This window comes from Colossoma macropomum, unplaced genomic scaffold (genome assembly GCF_904425465.1).
Source record: "Colossoma macropomum unplaced genomic scaffold, Colossoma_macropomum, whole genome shotgun sequence".
NCBI lineage: Eukaryota > Metazoa > Chordata > Actinopteri > Characiformes > Serrasalmidae > Colossoma > Colossoma macropomum.
Window position 1 is genome coordinate 17,112,557 of NW_023494798.1, and position 12,563 is coordinate 17,125,119.

The 12,563-nt window shown below is 39.2% G+C and overlaps 1 protein-coding gene across 2 annotated transcripts in view; it reads left to right on the top strand.

Annotated features, from left to right (window-relative positions):
- cdh13 (cadherin 13, H-cadherin (heart)) overlaps positions 1–12,563 on the top strand; it is a 504,621-nt gene that overhangs the window by 119,981 nt on the left and 372,077 nt on the right. For both annotated transcript variants that reach the window (XM_036585553.1, XM_036585554.1), the window contains exon 2: positions 11,425–11,545. In XM_036585553.1, the coding sequence (XP_036441446.1) occupies positions 11,425–11,545 (121 nt within the window). The remainder of the gene's footprint in view (positions 1–11,424; positions 11,546–12,563) is intronic.

The window sequence follows — 12,563 nt, forward strand, 5'->3', positions numbered from 1 at the left end:
CTCTCACTCTCTCTATGAACACATTTCTGCATAAATAGTCTTATCTTTAAAATGGAGCAGTGACTCATTTCTGCATGACATGTGATGGACGTTACTTTATGATGATAAAGACGTCTTTTATCAGTGAGTAAACTCATTTATGTCAGCATGGTCTAATCTTTGCCTTTCTTTTCCTTTTCCTTTAGCTAGTAGTGTATTCTTTGCTGTTCACTGGTGTTAGTGTAAATTCCATTACTTTCCTGACAAAGACATGATGAAGGTAGAATACAGAGTCTCTTTATTGGTTGATTGTATTACAACACTGGCTTTGTCGCACTTCCAGGCTCCCTTTGTGAAAGACAAAGAGAGATCGACAGACTTCAGAGGAAGCTGGGGTTAGAGCACAGGGTTAGCTATTTATATAGTGTCCTTGGGGCAGTTGGGGGTTAAAGGCCTCATTCAGCAGATCAACAATGGTAGCACAGTGTAGTGGTACTGTTAGTACAGTGGTACTCAGGCTATGGGCCCACTCACATCAACCCCCACTATTCTGGACATTTGAACTCATAACACACCAGTCACTGGCAGAGATGTTCAACAAGGTCCTTTCTCTTTCCCTCTCATACACAATCCCTCTTTCAGGGTTCTATCCACAATGCAGCAACTCATGTGGTACAGGTTTTGCCGCTATAGATTCCAGTATGTTACTGTCATTAATTTAGTGTCATTTTGCGTTCAGATTTCAATAGTATTTTTGCGTGAGAATCGTAAGCTTTGCTTATCCCCATCTGCCAACTAGGTTTGCACTACAGCTACCAATAAAGTGTTGCAGGAGAGCTAAATGCACTCAGAATTAACTGCCCAATTCTGTGCATGTGACTTACTAAACATATGCCAGTTGTGGTCTCTTGTGCTTCCAGCTTCACTCACACCTTCACTCCTCTAAACTGGTTTCACCTGTCTTCTTTATACATCTGCTTGTCTCCCATGGAATTACAATGACCTATCGCATCAGTCTGGCTTTTATAGAATTAGGTTTATAGTTAGTTCCAATCTCATTTCTTATTTTTTCCCCTACTCGTTATTTTCGAGTGTCACCTTGCCCCTCGGAGCTGAATTACAAGGGGTCACAGTTGAAATCTTCTCCTATGAAATGGGACCCTCAAATAAAAAAGAACATTCCCTCATTAACAGGCTACTAGCAGAGCTCTGTAGGTGACCCTGCCAGTCTGCAGTGATAGCAGAGGAGGGTCAAGTTCAGCAACCTCACTGCTCATCTTTAGTTAATTTAGAGCATCATATGCTTTCAAAGAGGGGGAATGCGATAACTATTTATTATCGCCCACCCCTGATTCTTTGGTGATATGGAGCTGAATTCAGCTATTTGCCAGCTTCTCATTCAAATTTTTCCGTTTCAACTTAAATGGAGCAGCAGTTACATTCTGACGCCTCAGGTGTCAGTACTGCCGGCCTATTTAAGGTGGAACTGGGAAATTTTGCTAGCTAGCTACCAAGACATCAGCATACTATTAGCGATTTTTTTTTATGCTTGTTATGAAGAAAAGGACCATAATACACTGAAACGACATTAAACTTAGACAACGCAATGGTTATCATATTTTTTTAATGTAGAAAATACTCACATTTGTGGGTTTCTTTGGTCGCCTGTGCAGCCATGCTGCTGTTTTTTCTTTTTTTCCCCTCATAACACTCAGTTTGGAATGTGCCTCTGAAAAATCTCTGTTTGGAGGGCCATGTAGAACTAACTCTCAGCCCTACCCCTCCACCTCAACAAAAATGGGGACACCCCACCCCTAGGCGTGAACGCGCAAAATGCCAGAGTCTACACTTTAAGAAAGTCTTTAACTGGCATGGCTCTCGTGGGCTTTGCTTATCTCCACCTGCTATCTAGGTTTGCGATATATATCTACCAATAAAATGTTGTGGGGCAGCTGCGTGTACTTAGGAGAGAGCACTGACTGCCCAGTTCTGTGCATGTGTCCAGTAGACGCACATGATTGGTATACATTAGCCAATTGTAGTCTATTGTACTTTCACCATCACTCTACTCATTGGCTCATCCAGACTTGATTCCCAGCATTATTAGCTGATTGCATCAGTGGAGAGTCCTCTGTCTTCCTTCTTTCCTTCCTTTATGTCCTTCCTCTTTATTTCTTTCTTCTTTATACATATCCCATGGAACTGCAATGACCTACCAAAGATCAGCCTGGCTCTTGTAGTATCTTGTTGGGAAAGGTTTTTACTGTTAGTCGACCTCTAACAACATAACTACAGAGGAACCTCTTTGTACAGGTCATTACTGAAGGACAAGAAATTGCACAAATCATGAGTAGATTGTAGGAATGGTTTTCTTACAGTAGTGCGTTTATCTTCTTTGACTCATTTCTCAAGTCAGGAAGACCACACATGCAAACAGTCTGATTGATATAGGCCCTTCACACAGGCCCCTAGTGCTGTAGATGCATAGTGCTGTATAGTCTACTCTTTAAAAGAAAGTCCTTAACTTATTAAACTTTTTATTGAGACTCAGAAGGCCTTATGTTAAAGGAACACATCAATGTGTCAAAAGGAAGCAGCAATAATACTGCCAGAGTTGCAGATCCACAGTGCAACCATTGTTGCAGTGCAGCAGGTCATGAAAAAGCACAGGCACGTGTTCAGACCAGAATTTACTTGATCAAAAGGGTAGTTCATGATAAAAACCTGTTTCTGGACTTTGTTAGATAATTTTCTTTTCATTGGTATTTTGACACAGTTAACCCTTTAGAACAGGCTGTATCGCTAGTGAGATAAAATACCATGCTATCTTTAAAGCATCACTGCTCCTCAGCAGTGTGAGCTGGAGAGATGCAGTTTTCCCCTTGAAACTAGAGAAATAGCACTAAAATGCAAGCCAAAGTTGGCTGTAGTGGGACGTTTATTTCCTATGTAAACCTACAGCGTAAATTTTTGGGAAACATGAGTACATGTTCCAGTGATGCTCATTCAATTGGTTTGTGTACAGACCAGTTTCCATGAGCTGTGAAGTGTCATGTGATGTGATGTGTAGTCCATATTCTGCATGACCTAAAAAAAAAAAAAAGAAAGTAAAAACTTCAGATAACATTTTTTTTGTATTGTGCAGTTCCTTGTGCTACTGTGGATTTATGGGCTGATTTATGAACATAGTCTGTAGAAATATTTATTGACTGGCATGTTTTATTAGCTGGGGTTGTGCTGAATCTGGGAATATATAACACTTCAAGGTTCTGTCAAAAACACAAAATGAAAGTGCAAAATGCAAAAGTGTGCAAAGGCAGAAGTGTGTCAATGTAGGTCTTACAAAGTAATAATAAAACAGCATTTGCTTATTCCTACCTGCCTCTAGATACCAATAAAATGCTGTAGGACAGCTGCTGCACTTTGAGAGCATTGACTGCCCATGTCTCTGCGTGTGATGCCCATTATTGGCTAATATTAGCCAATTGTAGTCTGTTGCTTATGTAAATTTGTTCAAAATGAGAATAAACCTGCAGGTTAAGAGGTTAGCCATTCTGTTGCTAACTACTAATGTGCCAGGATGTGTGCTTTCAGCCTAGAGTTAGAATTTTCTTAGTACCACTGGAGAGCCCTCTTCCCTCTTTTCATTCCATTCTTTCTACCTTATCTCCCATGGAATAACACTTTCTAAATGTTAACATTGTCCTACTGTCTTGAGAGAGTATTCATGCAGACGCATCATGATGGTATCATCTCTGTATCTTTTTTCCTGTGAGAATGTGAAACATGGTCAGAATGTTTTTCACTATCCTGATTTAATAGATTTCACTGCCATGCTGTCTCGTTTACTACATGGCAATATGATCTGTGTCCTGCTGAGACAGACTCATGAGTGTTTCCCCTAGTTGGGACTTCTGTTGGGTACAAATATTGATTTTATTGATTTGAGTTCATTACTAATAAGACTTGTTTGCCAGAGAGCCTGGCCTGAGCTGAAAGCACTCATCTTGGCGTTCTAGTAGTTAACAATAAAATGGTTAACCTCTTAACCTGCAGGTTGATTATTCTTCTGTTAATCTATTGTTAACTACTATGAATTATTCAGCGTTTACAATGAAAATAATTTGTAAGATTTGTACGAGAGAGTTAAATGTACGTGTAACGTGCGACCAGAGAGCAGACGCTCACGGATGTAAAAAAGTGATGAAGCTTTACTAGAGTTATTTTAGCTGGTACACAGGCACAGCAAAATACACTGAAAGCGATCAAACACAACAGGGCTAGACAGATCAAAGTCCAGAGTACAGGCAAAAGTCCAAAACCAGATATCAATCCAACCAGGCAACAGTACAAAAGGGCAAATCCGAAAATCCAAGAAACCAATCCAGAAACACAAGGTCATAACAGGGGAGATCAAAAAACCAGAATGAACGCTCAGTAGTTTTCAAGAAAACAATACCTCGCAAAGGTCCTATGCTAAGCCCGGGCTAATATACTAAACTAAACAGATCACATGACATAAACACACAGGTGAGAGTGATCAGTATTCCGGAGAGCTAGAGCGGCGATTGGTTGCTGCTGCTCTTCCTGGTGTCATGTGATGAAGCGGAGGATTCTGGGAATCGTAGTTTGGAGGCTGGCTGGCCGAATACGTGACAGTACGAGAGTTAAAATGCGGGACCACATAAATGCCCTTGCAGTTTTAGGGGTGTAAAATAGGATAGTAGGTCCATAGTTTAGCAACTTTTTTTTTTCTTATTTTTTAATCTTTTTTTTCTTTATTTTGTAAGTTGTTTAACCCAAGAGGTCATCTTCATCAGGGGTGATAAAACAAAAACAAAAAAAAAAAACCTTGATGTAATGCAGTATTAAAAATTTCTAAAAGGTAGCTCTTTGAAACCTGAAAAGAAATTCTAAACTTTCGATCCTTAGTGCCACTGGATTGTGAACATAGTCTGTAGAAATATTTATTGACTGGTATGTTTTATTAGCTGTGGTTGTGCTGAATCTGGGAATATACAACACTTCATGGTTCTGTCAAAAACACAAAATGAAAGTGCAAAATGCAAAAGTGTGCAAAGGCACACTTTTTGTGTTCATTTGTGTTCATAATAGTGATTAAAATTTTGGCAAATCTTAAAACTCTTAACTGGCGAGCCTAAAATCAAAGATGCAATCTATCAAAATTTAAATTTCAAATATAAAACACAAACATCCAGATCTAAAAGCTAGCTGGCTGAGCTTCAAAGCCATTATAAAATACTTGCTATATGCATGCATTTCAGTATGGTACAACAGAATCAGGATGACTTAATTTTGCCAAATATGTTACAGTTACATAGAATTTGTCTTGATGAGTGCACACATGTATGACGTGTAACATACTGAATGGACCAGGCAAGCACACAAACTATTAACAAATGTTTAACTAAAGGACAAATAAAATAGGAATATAATAAATTGAATAGGGAATAAGAAAGAATAATACAGAGCCGGTGGAAATAAAATAAAACATTTACATGCACTTAGTAATCTGATCATGATCTGATTTCTGCAGTTATCTGATTATTGAAATGGTCATGTAAACAGCATACTCTGATTTCTTAGACCGGAGTAAGGTCTAGAAATCTGATTAAGAAATCTGATAAACAGAGCTGGATTTTAGCTCAGCAATCAGATTTCTCAGTGCACATTTGCTCTTACTTAATTTCTTTTGGATTTCTCAGTCTGCGCATGTGCAAAAACAGGCGGCAGTACTGGAAATAAGCAGGCAGCATTGCCACAAGATGGCAGAGTGATGCTGAAACCAACTACATGCTTGACGACATCAAGGATTTAAATATTCTTCATCTTCTAAATGATGTATGTTCATAGTTTCAGGTAAAGTGGTGCAGTGTTTTTAATAAAAAAGCCACATTACGAAGTTTATTGGCCAGCTGCAAAGCAGAAATCTGATTACTGTCTGACTCATGTAGTTTCCCCATTATCTGATTGCTCAAGTGCATGTAAACTGACAAAATCGGATTTTCCGATTTGGAAGTTGGAAGTGCAAAGTTGAACCTGTCAATACAGAATTAAGGCAAATTTAAATATAATGCATTACATTTACTTTCTATGTAATAACCTTTGTAATCGTATAGGCCATAGTAAAGCAGAACAAAAACCATAATTCTTGACTTCTAGTGATTAACAGGCAGATCAGGTTATACTAGTGAATGACAGCCTAAACTGGCAGTAGCACAATAAACACTTACTGGTAGAATTTCCAGCCTGTTTATGACTAATTCTACTTTTAGACTGGGTCTCCTTAAGGCTGTCCTGCCCCTGTCCTCCCTGGCATGCATGGCATCTCTCTCTCTCTCTCTCTCTCTCTCTCTCTCTCTCTCTCTCTCTCATCCTCTCCCATATGCTTCTTCTAATTGAGAGTGAGGCACAGCAGCTGTGTGAGAGCGAGATGGAAATGTGCATGCAGACTGGCAGCTGGCTGCCCACAAGAACACTAACCAGCCTCGCTCACTCTTCTGCGGCTCCACTCAGCGTTTTTTTCAAATCAAACCAGCACTTTGACAGGCTGGACTGATCTCTTAATTGCCTTGAACGTTTGGTTCAATACCAACTAAAAGGACTCCAGTGAGCTGCAGAACAACTGTAGTAGGCATCGCAGCAGGGAAAGAAAAGCCAGAAGAGCATGTTTTTCTTCCATGAATCCATATTACACATTAGCTTTGTTAATAATATTCATGCAAGTCTTGTCTAGTAGTAATCTACTCTAATTCCTGATACACTAAATAATGCATATGGTGAAAATCACACGCATATGTGACTTATATATGGCAGAAGCTCTGAAGTACCTGTGGCGTTTTGCGTCAGTTCATGTGTTGAGGCTTTTTATTGTGAATATGAATATATATTAGGAGTTCTGGCTTCCAGTAGCCATTTCCAGCTCAGGCAGAGCTTGCATGGCATTATAAAACTGTGATTGAATGAAGAAGCTGATGGTAAGACAAGGTCGTATATTCAGCAGCACTTGAGTCATTGTCAGAGTGAATCTGTGGCTTCCCTCTGGCTGAAATGGTGATTGATGGAGGACAAAAACAGGTGTGAAGGAGTAATAATGGCACCAGAAGCAAAAGAGAGGGTGACTGTAAGATGGACAGATATGTTTGCCATGCCTGGAGGGCTCTCACAAAGCCAGCAACAGTCTCACTCTCCAACTTATCTCCCTCTGACATCGTCCAGAAAGCCCTGGCTTTTATCCCCTGGCTTTTAAAAGCCAGATGATTATCTTTAATTTTTAATGGAGAGCAGCACCACTTTGCTGAAGGGAAGACAACTGCAAATTGGTATAATTGATCTGAAGAGTAACCCTATGTTTTTGCTTCCTGTAAAAACTGCATTCTCTCTTTGTGAGGAGCAGAGAAAATGACCATACTAAATTGTTTTAATTACAACAGGCTACCACGGGTCTGCCTGGCTCTTATAGTATTATGTTGAGAAAGCTTTTTACTGTTAGTCAACCTTTAACAAAACAACTACAGAGAAACCTCTTGTTCAGGTCATTGCTGAAAGACTCTCTGGCAACAAATTGCACAAATCACGAGTAGATTGTGGGAAAAGTTTTCCTAGAGTGATGTGTTCATCTTCTCACTCGCTTCGTCAATCAGGAAGACCTTATAGATATACAGTCTGATTAATGTACCCCTTCATACAGGCTCCTAGTGCTGTAGACACCAGTGTCTACACTGTAAGTGAAAGAACCTTATTAAACCGAATGCTCTAGAGCAGTGGTTCTCAGACTCCCCAGTGCCCCCCAAACAGTCCACATTTTTACTTCCAACTCATGAAGTAAAAAAAAAATGGAGCTCTTGAGGACCAGTGTGAGAACCATTGCTTTAGAGCAGGGGTCGGCAACATGCGGCTCTTTTACTGCTCTGTTTCAGCTCCGCAGCAGAATTAGATTATTAGATAAAAATAAAATAATCCTCATTTGCGGTAAAATAAAGCTCTGCTGATCATTCTAACACAGTTTTAACAGTAAATGGTCTTAAACCCTGGAGTTAATGTAGCTTAAAACTGCTAATTCACTCTTTAACCCTGAAGGTTGGCACGCAGACATTCTCACCTAGCTAGATAGTTGCTAACGAAAAGGCAAAGAGAAAGATTTAAGACGTACATCAGTGGTTTGGAGACGAACGGTCTTATTTGAATTTATGAGCACTCCAGTTCATTTCCTGATGGCTACGTGTAATCTGCAATGAGAAACTGTCAAACACTAAAAAAAGTCATAAAGCTGAAGTCAGCTTCTCATTCACCAGCTTCTCGTTCACATTTTTCTGTTCCACCTTAAATGGTGTAGCAGTTAGATTCTGAATTGTAACCAACGAATTAAGGTAGAACGGGAAATTTTGAACAAGAAGCTGGTGAATGAGAAGCTGACTTGGGCCTTGTGAAAAAAAAATCAAACGTTGTGAGACATTGTCAAAATAAAAATTCTACTTTTGAGGAAAAGTACATTGCTGGAGATGCGAGAAAAGCTGATATTGCTGAGCTAAAGCTTAAAGCAGAGCAAAGTAAGTCTTAGCCTATGCTAGCGCATTAGCACATACTGAGACATATTTACAGCCAAAATGGTGAAATGAGCATACAATGTTGTGGCTCCCAAGGTGTTTTGGTTATTGTTGAAAGCACAAAATGCCTCTTCTATATTTGGGTTGCTGACCCCTGCCCTACAGCCTGGCACAAAGGGACTTCTCTTGGTTAAGGTGATACCTCAAATGTGTCGAAAGGAGATTTGTAGCTCCATATCTGTAAACCTGAACCAGCACTTGAATGGCATGAGTTTGAACGGTAGGACATCCAGGGCTCGATTTGAAGGGGTATGCGAGGGGATGCCATTGTCCTGTTTAAAAAAACATTAATGAAAACCATCCCCCTTTCCATCATCTTTGGATTGATATGATATTACTTAAAATGTCTGTCATCAATGTTTAATGTCATCCGTATGTGAGATTGATAATGCACTGGAGTGTTTGGTACAGCATCCTCCAAACTGAATGCTAGAAATACAGCAAGATCTGTGGACGTTCTTTAAAAATAATAAATAAAAAAAATAAAAACATAATCATAGTTAACCAGTAAAAGAAGTGTAGAGCTTTGAGGTTGAGTAATCTTGGGGGATTATCTTAAAGTAATGGTTTGGCCAAAAATCAAATGTACACAATTTTCCATAACCCCAGATGTAGTTGATCAGTCAAGACTGCTTCTTTAGTTTAGCTCTGGAGCTATAAGGCTAATGTTGCAAACACTAGAAGTCAGTGGTCACCCAAATCCTCTATGTGAATTCATCCCCAAAACTTCGCTCCACACACTCAAACCACATCCAGGTGTTCATCAGGGTTGATGTATATGACTTGGTGAACTGGATGCGGTTTGTGAAAAGGTTTGGAGTGTGTTTTGGGGATCTAATGGCTCCAGTTCCAAAGTAAAGAAGCACAGATTTGACACCAAACTTGTCTTGGCTGATCGAGTTCATCTAAGGTAAGTGGAAAACTGGAAATTTGATGTTTCGCCAAACTATTCCTCTTATATTCAATTATATAAAAGGTAAAAATACAATAATCTCCAGAATGAGAACCGCTAAGCAAGTGTCATATTACTGCTGGCAGTGTTGCTAACGCTACAATATGTGTTAACAACATGCCTAATATTCTAAATGTTGGCACTTGTAATAGAGACTTTTGCTGGTTAAAGAGCTAACATGTCAAGACATGCTGTTAAATGATCTGGCATTGCATATAGTGAGTAATTGAGTAGCTCTTGCAGTTTTCTCGAGGATGGGTGGCTGCATTAGGTGTTGCTGTGTATTTGACCAGAAACTACATAATGGCTCAGAGCCTGAAAGGGGGTGTGACTGACCCTGATGCCAAATGGTGACAGCAGAGCTAATGAAACAGGCTTGATTTGATCTTGAAATATTTTGTGTGTCTTAAAGTGCATACACTTAAGACAACTGTAATAAAGTGTGTTTTTATAAAAAACAAAAGTGCTTATATCTTAAGCAAATCTTAATGAATACCAAATGGTAGTCTAATCACATTAGGAGATTTATAAAGGATTATAACATGTTTTCTTCAGCTAAGTGTTAGGTTTGAATACATTTTACAGGTATTTATTATTTTAACAGTGATTTGTGTTCAGGTTTACTAGGTCATCCTATATTGCAATTGCTTATATGAAGGTAAACAATTGGTTGTGTCCTCTGATTAAACTGGCACAAATGCACAAAATCAATGCAGTCCCCTGATATGGGTGCTTCTCATCACTTTGTGGCTAATTGTTTGTGTCTTATGAAGTATTTTATGCATGTTTACACTGCATAATGCTGCCTCAGTCTCTGCTGTTGTTGATAGATGCAGTGCAGCAGTTAATGAACAAGTGCAGGCGTACATTCAGACTGGGACTCAAATCATTAACACCTTATTTTCGATGTCAGAAACATTCTTTCAGTTAGAGTAACAAAAAGGAGTAACTGAAGTCTGCAGCATATTCCTAGGCAGTAGTTTGCTTGATCAAAGGGGTAGTTCCTGACAACAATCAGCCATTTTAAAATTATTTTCATGCTTATTTAATATAAGCCTGATGGCTGCATTTACAGGCTTAACAATAATACTTACATTAATACTACAGTAAATTAAAAGAGAAATTTAAACGAATTCATGTGTAAAAGAAAGTGTTGAACATGCTCTTCAGAACAGATTCAGACAAGCTAGACAAATGACCAGCTTACAGAACTGTACATCAGACACATGCACAAATAGACCCCAAGGAGGGCTTGAACACTTGCCCTGTTGCTGTACAAGTGCCCTGATGGTCAACATGTTTAAGTGTCTTTTATAGACAGATTTTCAAGGTCTGTTTCAGCTCAGCTCAGCCTCACCCTGGGAATAGAACTAGTGGGTTGTCTCAGGTTCTCCAAGCTTCATCTCTCTTTGTCGGCCCCATTTGGTGCAGTACCGCTGGCTGTGAAGGCTTAACCTTAGTAACTCTGAGCTTATGCAGAAACCATCAAATGGCATATGATTATTTTAAACAATAACCAAACATAATGTCAGCTGTAAAGTGCACTAATAACATGCTAAACCAACAAAAATATATATATGTCCCAGGCTCTGTGGAGTTCTTCATAGCGTAGTCTGCACCATTACCGCCTTTTGTGCTGGAGACTGGGGTTCATATTTCTGATTTGGCCAGTAAAGCTAGTATTTTTGGCCACCCTGAGAAAAATTACACTGTCTCTCTAGATGTAAGAGCTTGCAGTGTGCTGTTAAATTAAGTTTAGTTAATGTTAATCTTGTCTTTTTTCCTTCTGCCCACAAACTGTCTGTGCACTGGCCTAATGTACATGGAAAGTAATCACTAGTATTTATATTGCTTCCTCTTCCTCAGATCGTGTGCACTGGAGCTCAGGAGGAGGTGGAGGAGGCAGCATGTTCACCTGGCTTTCAGGTAAAGCAGTACCATGTGGAGTATGATGGAGGCTTTCTCAAAGATCAACCTCTTCTGCAAGGTAGGGCACCTGCTTCCTCACAGTCAATTACCATTAGTCCATTAGATAAAGTTAAATTGTGAGATTAACATTCTAGAACACACACACACACACACACACACACACTATGGGTTCAGTGTCAACAGTGTTTGATGTAGTATTTCTCCAGGGTCTTGGCAAAAGGTGACTGTGTGTGGGCTGCTTTTTCAGCTTGAATCTCTCATTATCATTCATGCATACTTTTTGTATTATTCCCGCACCTCCCCACCTTTTATTATAAAACAGGAAATAAAAGTCCAAACAAAACAACAAAATATTTGAGTGTTCATAAATTATTCCCCTTGATTTGCGTGATGTTTACAAAAGCTTCAGTGGCGTCTCTCATCGCGCGTCTGCTGAGGGTAACAGCAGCCACAAGGATGAAACTTCCTGCTCTTTGACAAAGTCCCCAGAGTAACACGCGTCTCAGTCTGCCTGGTGTGGGGTAGATCACACCTGCTCCATGCTTTCTGCTTCTGTCTGCCGCGCACTATCTTCGACAACACTATACTTCCATATGCATTAAGTTGGGTGTAAAAATGTATCTGATGATTCATGCAGATGACAGTTTAACAGCCTTGCTGTTGCAATGTAGGACTGATTATAATGAAAGATGGCACAGTACTATTTTTCTTTTTCCAATGCTGATTGCTGATACCAGTCCGATATTTGTTCTTTAAAAATGAATTATCTCTAAAATGAGATTTTATTGAAGCACTTTATTTAAGTTGAGACGATCTAAGCAGTTTGATACTACGATCTAAGCAGTTTGATACTCAGTTGCCCTGCCACAGGACAAAAATACATATATAGAGGCTAGTTTTTTTTTTTTTTGCAAAACACATTATAGACCAAGAATTTCAAACATTTCTTTTTTTCATGATGCATTGTTGAGAGTGGACTTGACACATACAAGAAATATCATTGCAGTATTATGATTAATACCACCTTTAGAAAAATAAAAACGTGTTTTCCATTATCAGCTGTTATTCTTTTGAAA